Source organism: Pelobates fuscus, chromosome 1, assembly GCF_036172605.1.
Source record: "Pelobates fuscus isolate aPelFus1 chromosome 1, aPelFus1.pri, whole genome shotgun sequence".
Taxonomy (NCBI): domain Eukaryota; kingdom Metazoa; phylum Chordata; class Amphibia; order Anura; family Pelobatidae; genus Pelobates; species Pelobates fuscus.
This window is the reverse complement of record NC_086317.1, coordinates 446,700,180-446,724,207: the sequence shown is the minus strand read 5'-3', so window position 1 is coordinate 446,724,207 and position 24,028 is coordinate 446,700,180. Positions and strand designations below refer to the sequence as shown.

At 41.2% G+C, this 24,028-nt stretch overlaps 1 protein-coding gene across 2 annotated transcripts in view; it reads right to left on the bottom strand.

Annotated features, from left to right (window-relative positions):
• CWF19L2 (CWF19 like cell cycle control factor 2) overlaps positions 1 to 23,672 on the bottom strand; it is a 196,169-nt gene extending 172,497 nt beyond the window's left edge. Inside the window, exons 1-5 of one of the 2 annotated variants that reach the window (XM_063430222.1) lie at positions 23,401 to 23,672; positions 21,192 to 21,307; positions 20,895 to 21,005; positions 19,832 to 19,948; positions 18,168 to 18,275 (exon numbers count right to left, since the gene is read on the bottom strand). In XM_063430222.1, the coding sequence (XP_063286292.1) occupies positions 18,168 to 18,275; positions 19,832 to 19,948; positions 20,895 to 21,005; positions 21,192 to 21,284 (429 nt within the window). In that variant the 5' untranslated portion in view covers positions 21,285 to 21,307; positions 23,401 to 23,672. The remainder of the gene's footprint in view (positions 1 to 18,167; positions 18,276 to 19,831; positions 19,949 to 20,894; positions 21,006 to 21,191; positions 21,308 to 23,400) is intronic. The other variant, XM_063430231.1, reaches the window with a different exon arrangement.
• Positions 23,673 to 24,028: the final 356 nt, after the last annotated feature.

Sequence of the window (24,028 nt, the reverse complement as noted above, 5' to 3'; positions counted from 1 at the left end):
TAAGCATTCCTTCCTGTTACAACCTACCCTCTTGTATACCTGGGACTTTTGCAGTGGTACATACTGTGTCTGTCTATCTATATCTGATGATTTTCTAGTTCGCTATTATTATTATTATTATTATTATTATTGAGCTCAGACATGTAGCTTAGCGTCTTCACAAAATACCATCATACAATTGTGCAGCATTTTCATATGCCACGTAATTGTTTAACGATGTTGTTTGCCATACTTGTTTTTGCTGTTGTGGCATGACAAATCTGCTTGTAATCTTTGCAATGTGCACAGCAAAAAAAATATATATATATTTTTTTTTCTTCAAAAAAACGTATACATTCCAATAGCACAATTTCTAGATGACCCTTTGAGATAGCGATAACTTTGCAACCCTTTCCAGCTCTAGGCAGTGCAACTACTGTTGATCGAAAATCGAAAGTCTTATGAAAGCTCTTTTTGTGAGGCATGGTTCACAGCAACAGATGGTTTTGTGAGAAGCAATCTCAAAATGTTTGAGTGATCTTTATACATCAATGTAGCACTAACCCACACCTCCAATATTGTTTTTAATTGGACATAGAAAAAAAAAAACATATCAATAGAACTTGGGGGGAGGGGAGAGAATGGTCATACAAAGCTCTATAAATTTGGGGCAATTCACTGTTTAGTGAATAAAATCGAAATACCCAGCCTATACACATCTGTGGATTCTTACTGAATAGGAACACAGAGCAAATTGCTTTAATTCACAATAAACCACCACTAAGTGAAAACAGACTGAAAGGTCAAAACAAGCAAGCTATAAATAGAGCGCAATTCATAACAAGATTTTCCTGTTATTGCATTATTTTTACATCACACAGATGGGAATTAAGCCTACACATTCTCCTGTAATTAGTGATGCTTTAAAGACAAATTATGCCTAAATCCTTTATTAAGTTGTAGGCTAAGGATTAGGATTAGGTAAAGCACTGTTAGATTACTTTCCGACACCGCTAATAAAAAAAAAATTAAAAATCAATAAAAAGTTTGAAAATTCAATTTCAGGCTCAGTGTGAAATTAATTTGTTCTTTTTTCAATTTCGAAACAAATGACTTGCAGTCTAAACATCTTAAAGGCTCACTTCGTACATAAATATTTAAACCCTTCAGTCAGTTCACTGCACATACATTTATAAACATTTTTACAATCATAAGTAATGGGGTCAACGGGTACATGGAAATCTGTGTAGCTACGGGCAGCATGGGTCTTGGTACCAATGTTGTGGTCTATCCAGGGTATACTTAAATCAGAGCTGAGACAGGTGAGTCACTAGCAGATAGTTCATGTGGCGTAAGCTGCACTAGATGTGAAATCCCCCAGCTGTAAGTTGCACCCAACATGAGTTTTTCCTTATTATTCCTAATACAAAGTCATGAAGGACAGCGTAATCGATAGCAGGAAGACTCTGAAATGTTGTTTTGTTTTAACAAAGTATATAGGTGTCAGAAATACCCGAATTTAACATAGAAATGGCTCTACTACACTACACTGAAAGCTTGATAGCCCAATACAAACGATCGATACTTAGACACCTGCTTAACGCAGCAAAGGCATCAATACCAGCCAGATGGAAACAAACCCAACCACCCACCATTGCAGAATGGCTACAGAGAGTTGAGGAGATACACACAGCGGAGGCGCGATACGCAGAACTACTAGGGAGAGGCACTAAGCATGTCGACATCTGGACCCCGTGGTATGTCTATCTCTCACATCACAGAACTTAGGGAGGCACAAGCACACAACATAGCACCTAGGGAATTGGGATGCCCGGGCGCACCTCGACACATGTCATCCTCACCCCACCTCCCCCTTTTCCTAAGCCCTCCCCTCCCCCGGCGCTGGATTCAGGTAAGTGGCTAAAGGGGTTTAAACCCCCTTCAACCCTGCGGGAGAAGGGTCGCGAGGGAGGGGGGCACTATAGGATCCCTTTAACCAACATTCAAGTAGGGGAGCACTTGGAAAATAGTGATCACAAAATGTCTTTTGAAATAAATTCGAAAAAGAAAAAGCTCATGGGGTATACAAAAAACAATTAAAAAGGCCAATTTTTTTAATAAGATAAGGACAGCTTTACAACATATTGACTGGCATAAACTCTTTAGTGAAAAAAATGTCTTCAAACAAATATTAGAAAGGTAAATTTCTCAGTATGTACCATGAATTAATTAATTTAAAATAAACAAATTAAAACCAATATGGCTTAGTGGGAAAGTAAACCAAGAAATAAAAAAAATGAAAAAGGGTATTTAGAGCATTTAAATCAGACAAATTAGATGCATCCTATATAAGTTATAAGGAAGCCAACAATGCATGCAAAAGGGCAATTAAAATGGCTAAACTATGGAAACTCCTAACTTAACTCTGTATGTTATTTCACAGTTCAACACTAGCTAGTAACCCAGCGTTTTTTGTTTTTTTATACCTAGACCTATGATGCTTTGTAGCACCCGCCTTTTGGCTCTGAAGCGGCTAGTTTATTGTCGAATTATTGCTTACTGACGTGGTTTAAACGTATCATTTCCTTGCTATATACCTAAAAATTGTATCTAGCTTGATCCAACAGGAGGAAAATGAAAAATGTGCAGATTCCAAGTGCCAAATTGAATGTTTGTTGATTACTCTATGCGTGCTTTTGTGGCACTTCGCATATATCTGTATTTAATTTGCACAGAAATAATACAAAGTACAACAAATGCATGTAATACTGTGTTTTACCACGCGACTCCACGTCACGAAAACGTGCCGCATGTCCGACAAGTTAGAGTTCTCCTGTTTGGAGGTGTCCTCATATATTGTTTGTCCTGCCTAGCCTGACTTCTCCTATATTGCACACGCACTGACAACGATTGCCATAATATTGATTATACCGCCTCTGACCCCCTGCGGATGTTTCTGTTGTAGGTATTACTGGGCTAAACGCTATGACACCTCTTGCCCGGGGAGACCGCTAAACGTAAAAGGGGAATGTCGGCACCACTTATCTTAGATGTAAATATTGAAATAAAGATGCCCAGAGAACGACCAGAACATTAAGCGACCTCTAGCCGCCCCATGCCGGTCGTAGCAGACACAATACTGGTATGCCAGCACACAAACACAAATTGCCACTACCTGCCTCTTTGGGTTAAGTCTTTAGACACACAAGGCCAATCTACTAGAGATGCTTATTGCAGGCCATATTCAATAGCAATACGACAACCCTAGCTACCGGGGTCTGCTCCACCAAGACATCGGGTCCCATCTTTACTGATTTTAACATTTAATGACTACCCATCACACAATTAGTAAGACACATCACACATCTACTCATCACTCAGCTAATATGTACCATGTTTCTTGTCATCAACCGTTTATGTAATTCTGTTATGTTCCTATCCATAAAATAGAAAATGCGCAAATGTTTCTGCCACTGTATAACTTGTTACTAACTACGTGTACGCTGTTGTGGCGTTTAATAGATATGATTGTACTCACCTGCGCAAAAAAAATAAAGAATTAAAAAAAAAAAAAAATGGCTAAACTAGAAAATGAGAAATTGATAGCCAAAAAGCAAAAGCATCCCCCCAAAAATTCTAAGCACATAAAATTCAAAAAAATTCAAAAAAAATAAAAATAAAATAAATAAAGTTTAGGTACACTAAAAACAGAGATGGGAGTGTTTGTTTTTGAAGACCAGGATGTCAGGATTATATTGATCCAGCAGGCAGAATAGTATCACACCCTAGAACTAAGGGTAACATGTTACCGGACCTTAGAATGGCCGGACATTAGAACGTACCCGAGAATAATCAGAAAACTAGCCGAGGTCAGGAACACAGAACGAGACACAGCAATAAGGAAAAGCCAAAAGTCAAGGGTAGCAAAATGAAGCCAAAGTAAAAAAAAACAGAAAAACACGATCAGGAACACACTCTCGGATAACCACCATTATTATTAATTATTATTGCCATTTATATAGCGCCAACAGATTCCGTAGCGCTTTACAATATTAGAGGGGGGATTTAACTATAAATAGGACACTGACAAGAAAACTTACAGGAACGATAGGTTGAAGAGGGCCCTGCTTAAACGAGCTTACAGTCTGTAGGAGGTGGAGTATAAAACACATTAGGACAGGAAATTGCAGTCAAATTAGGTGGGAGTGAAGCAGAGCTGGAGGAGAGAGTAGAGTGCTGCCCTTTAGGAGGGAGCAAGAGACAGGTATGTTAGGTAGAGGTTAGTCTGGGAGGCCATAGGCTTTCATAAAGAACTGGGTCTTAAGGCCCTTCTTAAATGATTTAAGACTAGGGGACAGTCTGGCGGTAGGTAGGCAATTACATCGGAAGGGAGCCGCCCGCGAGAAGTCCTGCAAGAGCGAGTTGGCAGCACGGGTGCGAGCAGCGGACAGAAGGTGGTCACGGGAAGAGCAGAGAGACCGAGAAGGGGCATACCTATGGATCTGTGAGGATATATAAGAGCGGCTAAGATTATTCAGTGCTTTAAAGGTATGGGTTAGCACTTTGAATTGACTCCTATAGTATACAGGAAGCCAATGTAAGGACTGACAGAGGGGTGAGGTGTGAGAGGACAGACTAGAGAGGAAAATTAATCTGGCAGCAGCATTCATTACAGACTGTAGCAGGGCAAGGGCTATTGGGAAGACCAATTAGGAGAGAGTTACAATAGTCCATGCGAGAGATTACTAGAGCATGGACAAGCTCTAGTAGAATCTTGTGTAAGGAAGGGGAGGATGCGGGCGATGTTTTAGAGGTGGAATTGGCATGATTTGACAACAGACCGGATGTGAGGCTCAAAGGTGAGGCCAGAATCAAAAGTAACACCAAGACAACGTGCTTGTAAGGATGGGCTAATGTGGATATCACCAATCTGAAGGGAGAGCGAGAGAGGAGGATTAATATTAGGAGGAGGAAAGACAAGAAGTTCTGTTTTGGAAAGATTCAGTTTCAGAAAGCGGGAGGACATCCAATCAGAGATAGAAAAAAGGCAAGAGGTGACACGTTGCAGGGGTGAGGTCCAGGTAGGAGAGATATATCTGGATGTCGTCAGCGTACAGGTGGTATTGGAATCCGAAAGAGGTAATAAGTTTTCCAAGGGAGGCAATGTAAAGAGAAAATAGAAGGGGACCAAGGACAGCGCCTTGGGGGACTCCAACTGAGACAGGACGAATGGTGGAGGTATCATTAGAAAAGGAGACACTGAATGAGCGTTGGGAGAGATAAGAGGAACACCACGAGAGGACAGAGTCACAGAGACCGAGTGATTGAAAAGTTTGGAGAAGGAGAACATGATCAACAGTATCAAAAGCAGCGGAGAGCTCAAGAAGAATTAGTATGGAGTAGTGACCTTTGGATGTAGCTCTGATAATCCCGTTAGTGACTTTGATAAGGGCAGTCTCAGTAGAGCGGAGGGGGCAGAAGCCGGACTGAAGAGGGTCAAGGAGAAAGTTGGAGTTGAGGAAGCAGGCAAGACTAGTCTTTCAAGAAACTTTGAGGAAAAAGGGAGCAGTGATATAGGACAATAGTTTGAAGGGGAGAATGGGTCGAGACTTGGTTTCTTTAAGATGGGTACTACAGTAGCATGTTTAAGGACAGCAGGAACAGTGCCAAAAGAAAGAGAGCAGTTGAAGATGCGTGTTAGGGCAAAGGACAAGAGGAGAGAGATCTGATAAGGTGAGATGGGGCAGGATCAAGTGGGAAGGTGGTGAGGCAAGAGGAAAGGATAAGCGCAGCCACCTCTTGTTCAGTAGCCTGGGAGAAGGTCGGAAGTGTTGGAGAGGCATGATCCATGTAAGGGAAACCACGACGGGGCAATGAGCTAAGGAATAAGTGAGTGTAAATAACCCTCTTGCAGATGCGATTGGCTGTACCTAGCCCTTGACCCCAAAATGTGTGTGCGTCTTTTGCGTAACGTCACCCGCACGTCGATGTTGTCTTTACCTTTGACGGACTTGGGGCTATATAATTGCGTGGGTCTGCAGCGACCGGCGTGCACCGACATGCCACACAAGTCAGGAAACAAACCCAACCACCCACCATTGCAGAATGGCTACAGAGAGTTGAGGAGATACACACAGCGGAGGCGCGATACGCAGAACTACTAGGGAGAGGCACTAAGCATGTCGACATCTGGACCCCGTGGTATGTCTATCTCTCACATCACAGAACTTAGGGAGGCACAAGCACACAACATAGCACCTAGGGAATTGGGATGCCCGGGCGCACCTCGACACATGTCATCCTCACCCCACCTCCCCCTTTTCCTAAGCCCTCCCCTCCCCCACCCCCCCCCCCCCCCCCCCCCCCCCCCCCCCCCCCCCCCCCCCCCCCCCCCCCCCCACCCCCCCCCCCACCCCCCCCCCCCACCACCCCCCCACCCCCCCCCCCCCCCCCCCCCCCCCCACCCCCCCCCACCCCCCCCCCCCCACCCCCCCCCCCCCACCCCCCCCCCCACCCCCCCCCCCACCCCCCCCCCCACCCCCCCCCCACCCCCCCACCCCCCCCCCCCCCCACCCCCACCCCCCCCCCCCCCCACCCCCTCCCCATTTTCTTCACATCACTTTCCGAGGGACTCCACAAACAACAGTATAACTTAAGTCCGGGAAGGTCGGAGCCGAATAATCTGATACACAATATCTAGACAGGGCACGAAGCAACATAGACACGCTACATCGACATAGGCAAAGGTCGAAAAGACAGAGGCAAGACAGGGTCAGACCCATGGAGACCCAGTCTCCAAGACATAACCCACAAATAGACTGATGAGAGGACAGGAGCTTAGCAGCCACTCTATGGCAAATAAGGGCGACAAGATGCGAAAACAACTCACATATGAACAACGAGATACACAAAAACAAGGTCAGGCTCACTAGAAAACAAAAGATAGGAACACAGGCACGACAAAACCTGTGTTCCCTTATTTGCCATAGAGGCTTATTTCGCATACTAGGACGCATAGCCCGCTTATGGAACTTAAACACGCATATTTAGACGAAATAGTTAAGAATGTAACATAATACATCAAACAGACAATAAATCACACTTCTCAGAGTCTCACTGACTGCTAGATGAAAGTGGACCTGCCCAAAAAAGACTAGTAGACAAATTGGGAAAGATGACACGCTGCAGCAAGCGATCCACCTAGAAGAGTCCACACACGATCCGACACATTGACGGGAGGTACAGAGCTCACACATTCCAAAACAGACCACCAACGAATACACACAAGACGCACAGACCATAACCGCATCAAGTTTAACTTTGTCCAGGTTGAACAAAGTAAGAAGAGCAACACAAAGCCTTAATACTATCATTTAAGGAACACTAAATTGGCCTCAGTAGGCGACTCAGCACAGATATACGAATCGGGTGAACCCCGAAAACAGACAGCACGATGTGCAAGATTGCACAGCCACCCTTACTGTCAATTGTCAACTCCAACACACCCCTAGTTGCACACCACAATTTTCGTGAAACTTCATGTAACTATGAAAGCCACTACAGATGAAAGAGCTATGATGTAAAATTGTATAATTGAAATTGAACTTGTTTAACGGTAATTATTGCTCCTACCCTTCCCCACCACTCTTTATTTCTGTACCCGCATTGAACTTGAAATAAAAATTTTCACATTTAAAAAAAAAAGTATATAGGTGTCATACTACAAAGACAATTAACTGGAAATGGTGCATGTCTAGTTTAACCCCTTAAGGACACATGACATGTGTGACATGTCATGATTCCCTTTTATTCCAGAAGTTTGGTCCTTAAGGTGTTAGAGAACTGAAAGGATTTCTCCAAGCACCACGACCATTTCAGATTCAGATGATTTAAAGTGGTCATGGTGCCTGGAGTCTGTATGAGCAGCACCCAGACCACTTCAGCTCATTGAAGTGGTCTGGGTGCTGTCTCCCTATTGCACTTAGTGCTGCACTGTAAAACATCCAAACTCACTTTTGGTCCATTATCTGACACTGGACATCCTCACGGACCTCCAGCGTCAGATTTTCCCCATAGGAAAGCATTGAATAATGCTTTCCTATGGGGAGGTTTAATGCACACGCATGCGGATTCGGTTTCCCCCGCCAGCTGGCTTTGGCGGGGGAGGAGCGTGGGCGGGGTCTGATCTGGACCCGGCGCTGGATTCAGGTAAGTGGCTAAAGGGGTTTAAACCCCCTTCAACCCTGCGGGAGAAGGGTCGCGAGGGAGGGGGGCACTATAGGATCCCTTTAACCAACATTCAAGTAGGGGAGCACTTGGAAAATAGTGATCACAAAATGTCTTTTGAAATAAATTCGAAAAAGAAAAAGCTCATGGGGTATACAAAAAACAATTAAAAAGGCCAATTTTTTTAATAAGATAAGGACAGCTTTACAACATATTGACTGGCATAAACTCTTTAGTGAAAAAAATGTCTTCAAACAAATATTAGAAAGGTAAATTTCTCAGTATGTACCATGAATTAATTAATTTAAAATAAACAAATTAAAACCAATATGGCTTAGTGGGAAAGTAAACCAAGAAATAAAAAAAATGAAAAAGGGTATTTAGAGCATTTAAATCAGACAAATTAGATGCATCCTATATAAGTTATAAGGAAGCCAACAATGCATGCAAAAGGGCAATTAAAATGGCTAAACTATGGAAACTCCTAACTTAACTCTGTATGTTATTTCACAGTTCAACACTAGCTAGTAACCCAGCGTTTTTTGTTTTTTTATACCTAGACCTATGATGCTTTGTAGCACCCGCCTTTTGGCTCTGAAGCGGCTAGTTTATTGTCGAATTATTGCTTACTGACGTGGTTTAAACGTATCATTTCCTTGCTATATACCTAAAAATTGTATCTAGCTTGATCCAACAGGAGGAAAATGAAAAATGTGCAGATTCCAAGTGCCAAATTGAATGTTTGTTGATTACTCTATGCGTGCTTTTGTGGCACTTCGCATATATCTGTATTTAATTTGCACAGAAATAATACAAAGTACAACAAATGCATGTAATACTGTGTTTTACCACGCGACTCCACGTCACGAAAACGTGCCGCATGTCCGACAAGTTAGAGTTCTCCTGTTTGGAGGTGTCCTCATATATTGTTTGTCCTGCCTAGCCTGACTTCTCCTATATTGCACACGCACTGACAACGATTGCCATAATATTGATTATACCGCCTCTGACCCCCTGCGGATGTTTCTGTTGTAGGTATTACTGGGCTAAACGCTATGACACCTCTTGCCCGGGGAGACCGCTAAACGTAAAAGGGGAATGTCGGCACCACTTATCTTAGATGTAAATATTGAAATAAAGATGCCCAGAGAACGACCAGAACATTAAGCGACCTCTAGCCGCCCCATGCCGGTCGTAGCAGACACAATACTGGTATGCCAGCACACAAACACAAATTGCCACTACCTGCCTCTTTGGGTTAAGTCTTTAGACACACAAGGCCAATCTACTAGAGATGCTTATTGCAGGCCATATTCAATAGCAATACGACAACCCTAGCTACCGGGGTCTGCTCCACCAAGACATCGGGTCCCATCTTTACTGATTTTAACATTTAATGACTACCCATCACACAATTAGTAAGACACATCACACATCTACTCATCACTCAGCTAATATGTACCATGTTTCTTGTCATCAACCGTTTATGTAATTCTGTTATGTTCCTATCCATAAAATAGAAAATGCGCAAATGTTTCTGCCACTGTATAACTTGTTACTAACTACGTGTACGCTGTTGTGGCGTTTAATAGATATGATTGTACTCACCTGCGCAAAAAAAATAAAGAATTAAAAAAAAAAAAAAATGGCTAAACTAGAAAATGAGAAATTGATAGCCAAAAAGCAAAAGCATCCCCCCAAAAATTCTAAGCACATAAAATTCAAAAAAATTCAAAAAAAATAAAAATAAAATAAATAAAGTTTAGGTACACTAAAAACAGAGATGGGAGTGTTTGTTTTTGAAGACCAGGATGTCAGGATTATATTGATCCAGCAGGCAGAATAGTATCACACCCTAGAACTAAGGGTAACATGTTACCGGACCTTAGAATGGCCGGACATTAGAACGTACCCGAGAATAATCAGAAAACTAGCCGAGGTCAGGAACACAGAACGAGACACAGCAATAAGGAAAAGCCAAAAGTCAAGGGTAGCAAAATGAAGCCAAAGTAAAAAAAAACAGAAAAACACGATCAGGAACACACTCTCGGATAACCACCATTATTATTAATTATTATTGCCATTTATATAGCGCCAACAGATTCCGTAGCGCTTTACAATATTAGAGGGGGGATTTAACTATAAATAGGACACTGACAAGAAAACTTACAGGAACGATAGGTTGAAGAGGGCCCTGCTTAAACGAGCTTACAGTCTGTAGGAGGTGGAGTATAAAACACATTAGGACAGGAAATTGCAGTCAAATTAGGTGGGAGTGAAGCAGAGCTGGAGGAGAGAGTAGAGTGCTGCCCTTTAGGAGGGAGCAAGAGACAGGTATGTTAGGTAGAGGTTAGTCTGGGAGGCCATAGGCTTTCATAAAGAACTGGGTCTTAAGGCCCTTCTTAAATGATTTAAGACTAGGGGACAGTCTGGCGGTAGGTAGGCAATTACATCGGAAGGGAGCCGCCCGCGAGAAGTCCTGCAAGAGCGAGTTGGCAGCACGGGTGCGAGCAGCGGACAGAAGGTGGTCACGGGAAGAGCAGAGAGACCGAGAAGGGGCATACCTATGGATCTGTGAGGATATATAAGAGCGGCTAAGATTATTCAGTGCTTTAAAGGTATGGGTTAGCACTTTGAATTGACTCCTATAGTATACAGGAAGCCAATGTAAGGACTGACAGAGGGGTGAGGTGTGAGAGGACAGACTAGAGAGGAAAATTAATCTGGCAGCAGCATTCATTACAGACTGTAGCAGGGCAAGGGCTATTGGGAAGACCAATTAGGAGAGAGTTACAATAGTCCATGCGAGAGATTACTAGAGCATGGACAAGCTCTAGTAGAATCTTGTGTAAGGAAGGGGAGGATGCGGGCGATGTTTTAGAGGTGGAATTGGCATGATTTGACAACAGACCGGATGTGAGGCTCAAAGGTGAGGCCAGAATCAAAAGTAACACCAAGACAACGTGCTTGTAAGGATGGGCTAATGTGGATATCACCAATCTGAAGGGAGAGCGAGAGAGGAGGATTAATATTAGGAGGAGGAAAGACAAGAAGTTCTGTTTTGGAAAGATTCAGTTTCAGAAAGCGGGAGGACATCCAATCAGAGATAGAAAAAAGGCAAGAGGTGACACGTTGCAGGGGTGAGGTCCAGGTAGGAGAGATATATCTGGATGTCGTCAGCGTACAGGTGGTATTGGAATCCGAAAGAGGTAATAAGTTTTCCAAGGGAGGCAATGTAAAGAGAAAATAGAAGGGGACCAAGGACAGCGCCTTGGGGGACTCCAACTGAGACAGGACGAATGGTGGAGGTATCATTAGAAAAGGAGACACTGAATGAGCGTTGGGAGAGATAAGAGGAACACCACGAGAGGACAGAGTCACAGAGACCGAGTGATTGAAAAGTTTGGAGAAGGAGAACATGATCAACAGTATCAAAAGCAGCGGAGAGCTCAAGAAGAATTAGTATGGAGTAGTGACCTTTGGATGTAGCTCTGATAATCCCGTTAGTGACTTTGATAAGGGCAGTCTCAGTAGAGCGGAGGGGGCAGAAGCCGGACTGAAGAGGGTCAAGGAGAAAGTTGGAGTTGAGGAAGCAGGCAAGACTAGTCTTTCAAGAAACTTTGAGGAAAAAGGGAGCAGTGATATAGGACAATAGTTTGAAGGGGAGAATGGGTCGAGACTTGGTTTCTTTAAGATGGGTACTACAGTAGCATGTTTAAGGACAGCAGGAACAGTGCCAAAAGAAAGAGAGCAGTTGAAGATGCGTGTTAGGGCAAAGGACAAGAGGAGAGAGATCTGATAAGGTGAGATGGGGCAGGATCAAGTGGGAAGGTGGTGAGGCAAGAGGAAAGGATAAGCGCAGCCACCTCTTGTTCAGTAGCCTGGGAGAAGGTCGGAAGTGTTGGAGAGGCATGATCCATGTAAGGGAAACCACGACGGGGCAATGAGCTAAGGAATAAGTGAGTGTAAATAACCCTCTTGCAGATGCGATTGGCTGTACCTAGCCCTTGACCCCAAAATGTGTGTGCGTCTTTTGCGTAACGTCACCCGCACGTCGATGTTGTCTTTACCTTTGACGGACTTGGGGCTATATAATTGCGTGGGTCTGCAGCGACCGGCGTGCACCGACATGCCACACAAGTCAGGAATCATGGCAGAAGACCACCGAGCGGCACTCCCCTTGATCTTCGGAAGGTAATTATCTCCGTTTTGCCACATGGATACGAAGGATACGTGACACAGGAAAAGGCTGACACTTTATATAACTATTTTTCCTCATTATATATTAAAGAGGTCCCTATGGTAAGAGATATGCTTTGCTTTGATTGCTGCAAAAAACTTGCAGAAAAATTGATTGGATGGCTCAAAACAAGGTGCTACAGCAGCTAAAGAACGTTAATGTAAACAAAGCTCCAGGTCCTGACGGTATTCACCGACAAATACTTAACTTCTGTGGCTGGAAAAGTATTTGAAAGGTTATTAATGATTAATATTCAGGAGAAATGTTAGTAGTAATAATCATCATGGTTTTGTGAAACATAAGTCACGTCAAGCTAACCTAATTGCATTCTACAATGAAGTAAGCAGAAGTATAGATCAGGGTGTTGCAGTGGCTGTGATCTATTTTGATTTTGCCAAGGCGTTTTATACGGTTACACATAATAGGTAAGTGTTCAATCTAAAAGAATGTGGTGTAAATGAAAATTCTTGTCCTGTAGTAGAACAATGGCTTAAAAATAGAGCACAGAGAGTTGTCATAAATGGTAAATTTTCAAGCTGGACAACAGTGGTAAATGGTGTCCCTCAGGGTTCTGTTCTGAGACCGCTTCTATTTAACATATTTATAAATGATCTTGAAATAGACATTGAAAGCAGTGTTTGCAGATGACACAAAATTCTGTAAAGTAATACAATGTGAGCAGAATATTGCTTTGCTGCAGAGGAATTTAGATAGATTGGGGGAATGGGCACTCAAAAGGGAGATGAAATTTAATGTGGAAAAATGCAAAGTTATGCACTTTGGGGTAATGAATGCAGAAGCAAGTTACACCCTAAATGGTAGTTGTAATAAATTCTTTGTATTTCGTATACTCTGTTAGTTCGTATACTGCCGAAATGCTAGAGGCTTAAGTGATTATAGCCCATTCGCATAGTACGCTGATCCGTACTCACCAGAAATCCTAAGGTTGTGGGAAAAAATCAATCGGTTCGCCGTTCCCATACCCAAACATCAGTCAAGACTTGATGAAGGGTACAATTGTAATGTTTTATTCCAGCCAATGGCCAACTTATATACACAGACCCCCAGCATGGGGTCACAAGCAGAGACATGGTAAAACACACCCAAAACACTCCCACAACACGAACCGGAGTCTCTGTGCCTGGGAGATAATTTAGTGTACTTTGCTTAAACTAATTATCTCCCAGGCACTAGAGCTACAAAGTATAAAACATAAAATATTAAAAATACACATAACATATCTGAACCCGCACAAGCATTATATCCTTGGATAGTCTGGATTTGAGCGCCCAACTTGTCCAAATAGTGCTCAGATTCCACGAACACAGCCGAATCACCACTGGGGTAAAGTTTTGATTGACTGCACACGTGGCATCTGCCCAAATTGGTTCCAGAGAAATTGTGGTAGTGGTCGGTCTGTCGGGAGTTTAGAAACGAATAAAATGTCGAACAGTTCCCCTGGCTCATAGGTTTGTTCGTCTAGTTCACGCAAAAAGTCCTACCGAACAGCGCTCTCCTGTCTTGTCGGGAAAAGAAGCAGGCATTCGGGTAAAATCCCCGGTGTTCGTGAGGTCAAGTGTTCGACTTAGAGTGCAAGACACTCGACGACCAAGTCCCGCAGCCTTAATTAGTGCGACAAAATGGCCGTCGTTTTCTCCAGCACATGTTATTCGGTTATATAAACGGTGGCCACAGAGGGAGAGCACTTAAGTCTGTGGTTTTGTTGAAGTTCAATGAGGTGGTCAATGTTTGGTAGATTTGTCTACGAAACACAGGGGAATTAACTTGGATAATAAAATACAGTATTTTGTTACAGTAGTGAATTAGGGATAATAACAAATGAGAAGGATTTAGGAATTATTATAGACAAACTAGGCAACATTATGCAATGTCAACTGGCAGTTGCTAATGCCAGTATGGTATTGTCACGTTTATATAGGGGCATTAATTGTCAGGATAAAAATATACTTTTGCCTCTTTATGAATCACTGGTAAAACCACACCCTGAATATGCTGTGCAATTTTGGAAGGATATTATGGCACTAGAAAAAGTGCAGAGGCGAACTACAAAATTGATGAAAAGAATTGAGCATTTTAGTTATGAAGAGATGTTACCATTGTAACATATTCATAAAATGACTATACATAGGACAAGAGGTCACGCATTTAGACAGGAAGAAAATAAATTTAGTCTAAAGCAAAGGAAAGGGTTTTTTACAGTAAGAACAATAAGGATGTGGAATTCTCTGACTGAAGTTGGAAAAAATACTTGCAAAAACTTGACGTATAAAGGGATATACATTTTAATTAGTAAGGTAATAGCTTCTTGATCCAATGAGATATACGACTGTGATTGATGAGCACGCTGAGCTCCTTTATTATATCACTTCTAAGTACTGTCCATCATGATAACAAAAAGACGCGCATTCCAGAAAACTGGCTACCAATTTAAACACAAAGCAAAGACTGAATCAGGTCATAATCAGGATAAACATGATCAAATGAAGAAATAAAAAAAACACAAGGAACAAAAATGTTGTATGCCGTTGAGAATCATATGGGGGTGGATATGCATAACTTTGCATAAGGAAGTAAGCTAACAGATGTGTCTTTCAGCTGGCAGAAATAGACAAGTACCAAGCGGCGTGGTGCAAAAAGCAAAATGTATACATACTCAAATATAAGTGCACAAAACAGATGTACAGACAAAATAAATAGCAGTTAAAACACTGACTAAAACAGCATCGGAACGATATAGTGACAAATTGTAGAGCAGAAATAAGGATCAGGCAGAACAGAATTAACTCAAATTAAATAATTATTATTATTGGCATTTAAATAGAGCATACAAAATCCGTATTGAGAGGGATATTTAACAATAAATGAGACAATTACAAAAACTTACAGGAACGATAGGATGAAGAGGACCCTGCTCAAACAAGCTTACAGTATAGATGAGGTGGGGCGTAAAACCCAACATGACAGGAGGTAGCAACCAAACAAGGTGGGAGTGAGGCAGGGCTGGAGGAGGGAGTCGAGTGCTGCCCTTTAGGAAAGAGCAAGGGACAGGTATGTGAGGTAGAGGTTACTCTGGGAGGCCATAAGGTTTCCTAAAGAGATGGGTTTTGAGGCACTTCTTAAAGGATTGAAGACTAGGGGAGAGTCTGATCGTGGTAGGCAGGATGTTCCAAAGGAAAGGAGCCGCGTGCGAGATGAATTAGCCAAAACTAGGACTAAACTGATCACTACTGGGCCCTTGTTCCTCTGCCTACATGGCACAGTAATAACTAGTACGTCAAACAAGTAACATCTTGGTAAGAGGAGGAACAGAAACTACAACAAAAAGATTTCACTGGAATCCAACTTGAACTGGTTATTTACTGAGCAGTAACTTATCAGGAATTAATTTGGGGTGTGCAAAAATAGCAAAACTATAAATATACCCGACTTTGAGAATTGACCCAATTTGGCCTGAAATTTGAAATTTCCTGGTGAATTCCCAAAAAGTCACAGTTGTATTAAACAACCTGTAATATCAATATCTACACAGTCCCCTTTTATTATTTGATTTGGTGAAAAAAAAAAAAAAGTTTACAAGTAATTTAGTGGAACAATGTGTCAGTTAGTTCATACTACGAAAAAAGAGAGACTTCTGTCTGGATTGTACAATAACAAAAGCCCATCAACATAATGTTTTATTTCAATATAACCAAAGAAATAAAAAAAAAAAGTGGAAATGTGATAAAAAATTTAAACAATTAAAAACTAAAAATTGCACAAAGTAATCTAAAATATAAAAGCTGGAAAAAAGCCTCTTAAATATATAATCCCCATGATCTGTTCTCCCACTGCACATGTTTTGTCTCTTTTGTCCACAGAATCATCCCGTTTCTTTTTGGCAGAATAATAATAATAATAGACACCCACCTTCTTAGTAAGCAGTGATTTTACTTTGCATTTCAGAAAATCAAATTAATAGAAATTTTATTAAGGTCTCTTTTCATGGCGGAGTTATGAACGCAGCCATAGCCGTGTTGCATGCAGAATGATTTTAGAGATTTGGACAGGACAGCCATGCAGGATGTAATTACAAAGGTTACACAATTAGATTGGGAGGTGTCCCTCTTTATATAGTTATTTCTAGATTGATGATAAACTGAGTCCAGCCACAATCAAGGTAGCCAAAATTAAGGTTAAAATGACACTATAGGCACGCAGACCACTTCAGCGTATGGAAGTCTGTACTTCTAGTTTTAATAGCAAGCAGATTTCTGTGGGTATACAACTCTACAGCAATATCAAAGCCGGAGGATGTAGCCAAAGCTCACAATAAGACACAAATAGCAGGCTTTATTCTTGGTAAACACAGCACCAGTGTCCATTACTTCACAATGCAGTATGGATCAAAATGGGATTGGTACAATGCTTCTCCATTTTACACATGTACTATGAGTAGCTACTGCTCTCTGTTAAATTATTTTGCAATGATACAATGCCCTCTGGAATGGACAATATGACAATCAGTGGTTGACACACGTTTAAAAATTCTATTTCCTATCTAACAGCAGAACTGGTGTCATGAACATATACCTTTATTTTTCCAAAAGTAAAAATCCCATTTAATAAAAAATCTTTTCGCAGAGATTTGTCAAGCACAAACATGAAATAATCATTTTCAGGTCGGTATGATCAGAGTGGGTTGTGAGCGCAAAATTGTTGTGTACTGTGCCAACATCATATGTCCCTGTCTGAACTTAATATCTTCATCCACAAGAACCATTTCGGCCTTCCTGACAGATGTCACTGATTTGATAGAGCGTAACGGGGCGGCCTTTAGGAATGGGGGAAATGGTGGGAATATCAAGTTGACTTTTCTCTGACAGACACCAGTCTTAGTGTGTTCATGTCATTAAGTGTTCCTATGGCCATATGTCCAGACTAAAGGCTTACTGGTTTTAGACTTTTGCAGCTTTTAGCCTTTTCTACTGAAGAACAGATATTGTTAAGAAATTTCCAAAACTTAGCCATATATATAGATTTCATGTGGTGATGGCCAACACCCCTCACACACCGTCACAACTACAAAGTCTATGTCTAAAAACGCATCAACTAGTAACTCTCCAATATAGTAAATATTGCTTTGTTTTCAATAAATGTATCTATTCAAAAGAACTCAGAGACACGTCCAGGCTCAACAGAACCATAAATAGCAACAGAACCATACATTTATTCAAACTTTTACAAAAAGTGTAAAAAGGTAAAATTGCTAAGGCACTCATTACATTATAAAAATAGTTCCTTGAACAACATATTAATACAGCACATAAATACTTGTGATGACATTTTTTTCCTCTAAAGGGATAGCTCTTGAAAAAGGATTGTCAGTCAAAAATATAGGGTATCTCTGGAGGGTCTGCTTTGTTAAAAAACATTTCTACACTCTATTGTGGTAGGTGTATGTTTGCCTTTATGAAGAACTGTGGGGGCTTGTTATACTTTGTCTATATGTAACATTCATTTATGTGTTTAACGTGCAGTTTGAACAGATGGATCATTTTTTGGTGTAATGAATGTCCCACATTTTCAAAATGTTACCAATTGGTAAAAATGAAAAAAGAAAAAAAAAAAAAAGAAAGCTTACTTTATGGTGGAGACAAAAAACATAACATCACAAAATAAAAAAAAAATAAAAAAAATAAATTAAATATTATTTTAACCTCACCTTAGCAGAATCAATCTCTCTTGTGGCATCTTCATTCTTGATTTTCCAAGCCTTGTCTGTGCTAGCTGACGGGCAAGAGTTTGCCTCGACCCATTCATCCTCAGAGTCCTGCAACAATACACACTATTAATAGGACCGTATGTCCTATAGAAAACATAGTCCACAAGAGTTATAGCGCCAAAACCTAGCATGACTGCAATAGTTTTTACCACAAAAGAAGAAAAAAAAAAAAAGGTAGAGAGAGTAGAGAGGGAGTCTGATCAGTGAGATCTCCTGCTGTACAATGATGCCTTGTTTCTATGATTAGTGGACTGGTCTGAAATGGAGCTGGGATGGGGCAGGCTGGTGAAATGCCCCTGGCTGAGAGGCATGCTCAAAATTGCAATCGGTCCTCTCCAGATCTCTCACCAGCCCTCCTGATTTGTGTCTCTGACTGCCTTTCTACTATTTCTAAGTGGACAGTTGCTCATTTTCTTAAATGTAACTTGTCCAAAACAGAACTTTTTGTTTTTTCTCAAGTGTTGCTACTCCCATGTCTGTCTCCCTCCAAATCAATTGCACTACCATCCATTCTACCTTGCTGACTAGGTTCTCTGTCTAACTCCCACCTCTCCTTCACCACTTATGTCCACTCACTCGCCACATCCTGCTGCTTACATCTCGGAAACATAGTTTGCATGTGCCCCTATTTAACGCCGTATGCGGCTAAGGTGCTGGTCCATGCCACTATGATCTCTTGCTTTGACTAATGCAATCTGCATCTCAATGGTCTTACACGTTCCCAGTTGGCACCGTTACAGTCTAGAATGAATGCGGCAGCGAGGCTCATCCTCCTGTCCGCCCGCACCTCCCATGCTTCCCCCTATGACAGTACTTATACTGGCATCAGAAATATTTAGGGGTCAATTTAAAATCCTGGTGCTTGCTTAGCTTGCTTATAAATTTCTACATAACGCTTCTCCTACCTAACCAGCCGCACTAATACAAAAGTATGCCCATTTGAGGCCCCTATGCTCTACATCTATTTTCTGTTCGTACTCGCGCCTCTGACACCTATCTTCCAATGGAATGCCCTGCTCTATTAGACTCTCACCCACTGTTAAAAGCTTTTCCTCCCCACACCTTGCTTCCTGTATCATTGAAAACTGTATCATTAAAAAAAAAAAGAAAAACCTTCATTGCAAACTATTCTAGCGACCTACTTTTTCCAATACATGAAACACATCGTACTCTTACCTCTTTCGAGATTACCCCACTCCCTCTAGAATGTAAGCTAATTTGAGCAGAGCCCTCAACGTCCTCTGTTCCTGTGCATCCAGCTCTTCTTAAATATTTGCTAGTCCACATATTGTACAGTGCAGTGGAATACTTTGGCACTTTATAAATAATAATAATCCTAACATTTTAGCATTATCCACTGACAATAAATATATCATAGTAATTCTAACATTATAGCGCTCTCAATTGACAATAAATATAACATAATAGTGCTCTCCAGACAATAAATATCGTATCGTAGTAATCCACGGACAATAAATATGTCACAGTAATATTGTAGTTCAGTAGTCCAATATATTTTTAAGGGTGTTTTTAATTAAATTGCAATGGAAGGTTTTGCTTTTCAACATAATGTTCTGTCCCGTAACACATTTTAAGCTGCATACCTGGGAATTATCGCTGGAGCTTGCGTTATTTTCTGATTTTTCTTTCTTGTGTTTTTTCTTTTTTTCTTTCTTTGCCTTTTTATGGGTTTTGTCTTTTTTCTTTTTCTTTTCCGAATTCTAGAACAGCAAAGAGAACAGTTACAGATTGACAGATTTCGCGATGGTTATGGTCATTTTTGTTTGTCACTATAGGTAAACAGAACATGTTCACGCACAAATTGATCAATAACTGCATTTAAAATGTCTGTATCCCAGCAGGATGTGAAATCTATTGTCTATGTCTCATAAAGGGTTGAGCTTCTACATTATATAGTAAAATGCTATGGACTGGATAATAAAAGCACTAAATGGACAAAAGGAGGATATGAAGAAAAATGCATGATGTGAGATAGCTTAGTTGTAATGGTTCCAGGTGCAGTATCTCAGAGGTATAAGTTAATTCAATTTAAAGAACCTCTAAAGTCACGCAGGCCACTTCATCTCAATGAAGTGATCGGGTTCAGTGGCCCTTTCATTTTAACCCTGCAATGTAAAATATTGCAGTTTTGTCGAAACTGCAATGTTTGCACTGAAGGGTTAAATCCACCTATAGAGGGTCCCTTCCTGAGAGTCACTAGAGGGGCTTTTATTGCACAGGCCAAGGAAAACTGTCATGTGACTAAGAAGCTCATAGGAAAGCAATGGATTCAATGCATCCTCGATGATATTGCGGGAGGCAAAGAGGTGAGCAGCACCATGGAGTCTCAGCGCTATAAAAAGGTGAGTAAAAAGCTCTATTTTATCACAGTCATTGGAAAAAGGGGGGGGGGGGAGATCTATATAGAACTAGGGACAGGGGCACTATAGCGTTCGGAATGTAGTTTTGTATTCCTAGTTCTATAATGTTCCTCTCAACTTAGCTGCATATACAGGCACACACTAAAACAGTCCCAAAATTGGAACCGTAAGCTTGTGGCCCGCGCCAAACACATCAGGCCATCCATCACATCCCCCCGCCATAGAAATAGACAGTGGGCACATGGGGATATGGCACTCATTGAAGGCGTTCTGTCAGACTTGTTACCTGGTTCAATTCTTCTAAACGTTCATTGACATCATTGAGCATCCATGTGTCCTCCCCTCTTAGACGTCTCTGCTCTTTCCTTTGCTCTGCCTTCTCAAATTCATCTTTAGCCTAGAGATATTCCCAAAACATGAATATGGATTCATCAAACACAAGCATTATAGCTAAATATATTTATATTACAGGCAAACATCCAATTTGTGACAGCTCAATATTGCATTCTCTAGAAAATGACCACATGCAATGACTCAACCAATCATCCTGGATTTATCTTTTTTTCCCCCTTTTCAAACACACCTTGCTCAGCAGCTGTTCTCGTGCTTTCTTTGTTCTTTCTCTCTTCTCTTCAATGTTCCTGACGCTTTCAAAGCTGCCCTCGTATGCAGCCATCAGTGCACAACAATCGTTACTCGCTGTGATATAAAAAAAAAAAAAAAAATGCAGTCAATTCACATTCTCAGAATTATTTCCAATAACGTAATTATCCTGATCTTATACGGAGAAGCAAAAATCACTTGATCCTTTTGAAAAGCAAAAAAAATATATAAAACTATTCAGAATTAATACTTTGCAAAACAGTTCAACCCTTCACAGACATCCTCCTTCCTCTTTTTGTTCATTAACTGCTATAATATATTGTTTAAATTCCCTATTAAACCATCAACATGCATTCTGTGTAACAATGAATCTAAAGATGCATTACATTATGTAAATGTGCCACATCGCCACTTTGGGAACATGTTGCATGCACTTCGTTATTTAATTTCCATGCATAAAAGGAGACATTATAACCGGGAAAAAAAGCAGGGATAAAGAAAAAAATAAAGTGTTAACTTGCCACATTACTACATCAACAAATAATTTCAAACAAGCATGCCTAATCTGTTGTATTTTGTGCAGAGACTTAAATATCTATCATAGAACGTTAAACATTTACTCAATTAAAAAAAATGCATTAAAAAGTAAAATGCAGAGGCGTGTGAACGTAAGCACACACACACACACACACACACACACACAAAATACAAAAAAACTGCGGTCCAGCGCAGATCTAAATTGTTGTACATTGCTGTCTGTAAATACAGATTTCCATATACTGCAATAAATGTTCTGTGTACGTAAATCATCAGCACCAGATGTTAAATTTGAAAGCAGTCTTTACTTTAGTCTAGTTCCAAAACCTACATACATTAAAGGACCACTCTAGTGCCAGGAAAGCATACTCGTTTTCCTGGCACTAGAGTGCCCTGAGGGTGCCCCCACCCTCAGGGACCCCCTCCCGCCCGGATCTGGAAAGGGGTTAAATCTTACCTTTTTCCAGCGCTGGGCGGAGAGCTCTCCTCCTGCTCTCCTCCTCCGATACGCCTCTTCTCCTCCCCGTCGGCTGAATGCGCACACGCGGCAAGAGCTGCGCACGCATTCAGCCGGTCACATAGGAAAGCATTCATAATGCTTTCCTATGGACGCTTGCGTGCTCTCACTGTGATTTTCACAGTGAGAATCACGCAAGCGCCTCTAGTGGCTGTCAGTGAGACAGCCACTAGAGGATTAGGGGGAAGGCTTAACTAATTGATAAACATAGCAGTTTCTCTGAAACTGCTATGTTTATAAAACAATTAGTTAACCCTAGCTGGACCTGGCACCCAGACCACTTCATTAAGCTGAAGTGGTCTGGGTGCCTAGAGTGGTCCTTTAAGTTCTCCTCTATACTACATTTTAACTGAAACAGTTAGTTATTCAGGAACTAATAGACCACATGGTCCCCTAAAAAAATGTCATGGAAATCATAGACTGTGCCAGTCAAATTGCTAGCATGTGTACGTATATAAATTGCTATATGGATCATTAATAGGTCAATATCAACGATTCTGCTTATTATCTGAGATAATACACGAAAGCCATAACACTTGCATGTGATACCACAGGAACATCCAACACATGTTTATGGAGTATTGTCTCACAAATAAGGGGCACTGGTTATTAAACCTGGGTTGTTCTATGTATTTCAGTTTCTTCAACTAATAAAATGCTCCCTATCATTTTAATATTATGGATAACTGCTGGTTGTTCTACATATTATAGTTTCTTCAACTAATAAAATGCTCCCCATCATTTTAATAGTATGGATAATTGCTGCTGAGCTAGTTTACAGTTAATACTATATAATATTACCTAGTAATCTGTTTATTGTTTAATTCTAACCGCAGTATTACTTTGGGATGTGCCATATTAAAGGTGTACATTGAAATCGGGAGGTTCACAAATGTCCAGAGCCTGAAAATAGCTTCACGTTAACTTTTCTATAAACCAAAACAACTCTAAATAGCCAATGTGACTACATATTTGTAGATTGCAAGCTCCTTGGCACACTGAGATAAACTCTGATAAACAAGCAACCAGCAAGGAATGTGATTTCCAGACTGTGCTGTTAGAATGTCTCTTTCTTCCAACAATCTGTCTGACAGCATACACAGCCATCAATGACATGCTTACAGTGAAGGCTTACCGATATGCAGCAGTTGAATAAAGGATAATAATGCTTTCTGTCTTCCTCCTCTACAAAAACAACCTCAATGCGACCTGTAGAAGGCGCGCTGATATGACGTCACGAGCTGTTTCTTGGAAGAAAGCAAAACGTGGGGTCTGCACTGCTGTACCCACCTTCACTGGGTGAGCCAAGTGCCTTTCACAGCAGGTAGCCAGAGCTGCTGCGATAACCCGGTATTGTGCCTAAGGAGGCATGGCATCAAGGGCGCCGCCATGCTGCTACACCCGGAAGTAGAGAGGAAGCCCACAGGAAAACACATTGTGGCTTCTGGTTTTTATGGCACATAGTTACAGGAATTTTAGCCCCATAGTGTAGCTTGACACTGAATCTATACAGTCTGAGTGTCCCTGTCTGGGAGGAACACTCCCTGTATTTAGCCCAAATCCCTCTGTCCCCATTTTCTATCATAGGGTCGCTCTTTTGTAGGAGCTCCATATGTTACATAGTTACATAGCTGAAAAGAGACTCGCGTCCATCAAGTTCAGCCTTCCTCACATTTGTTTTTGCTGTTGATCCAAAAGAAGGCAAAAAAAAAAAAAAAAAAAGTTTGAAGCGCTTCCAATTTTGCAACAAACTAGGAAGAAAA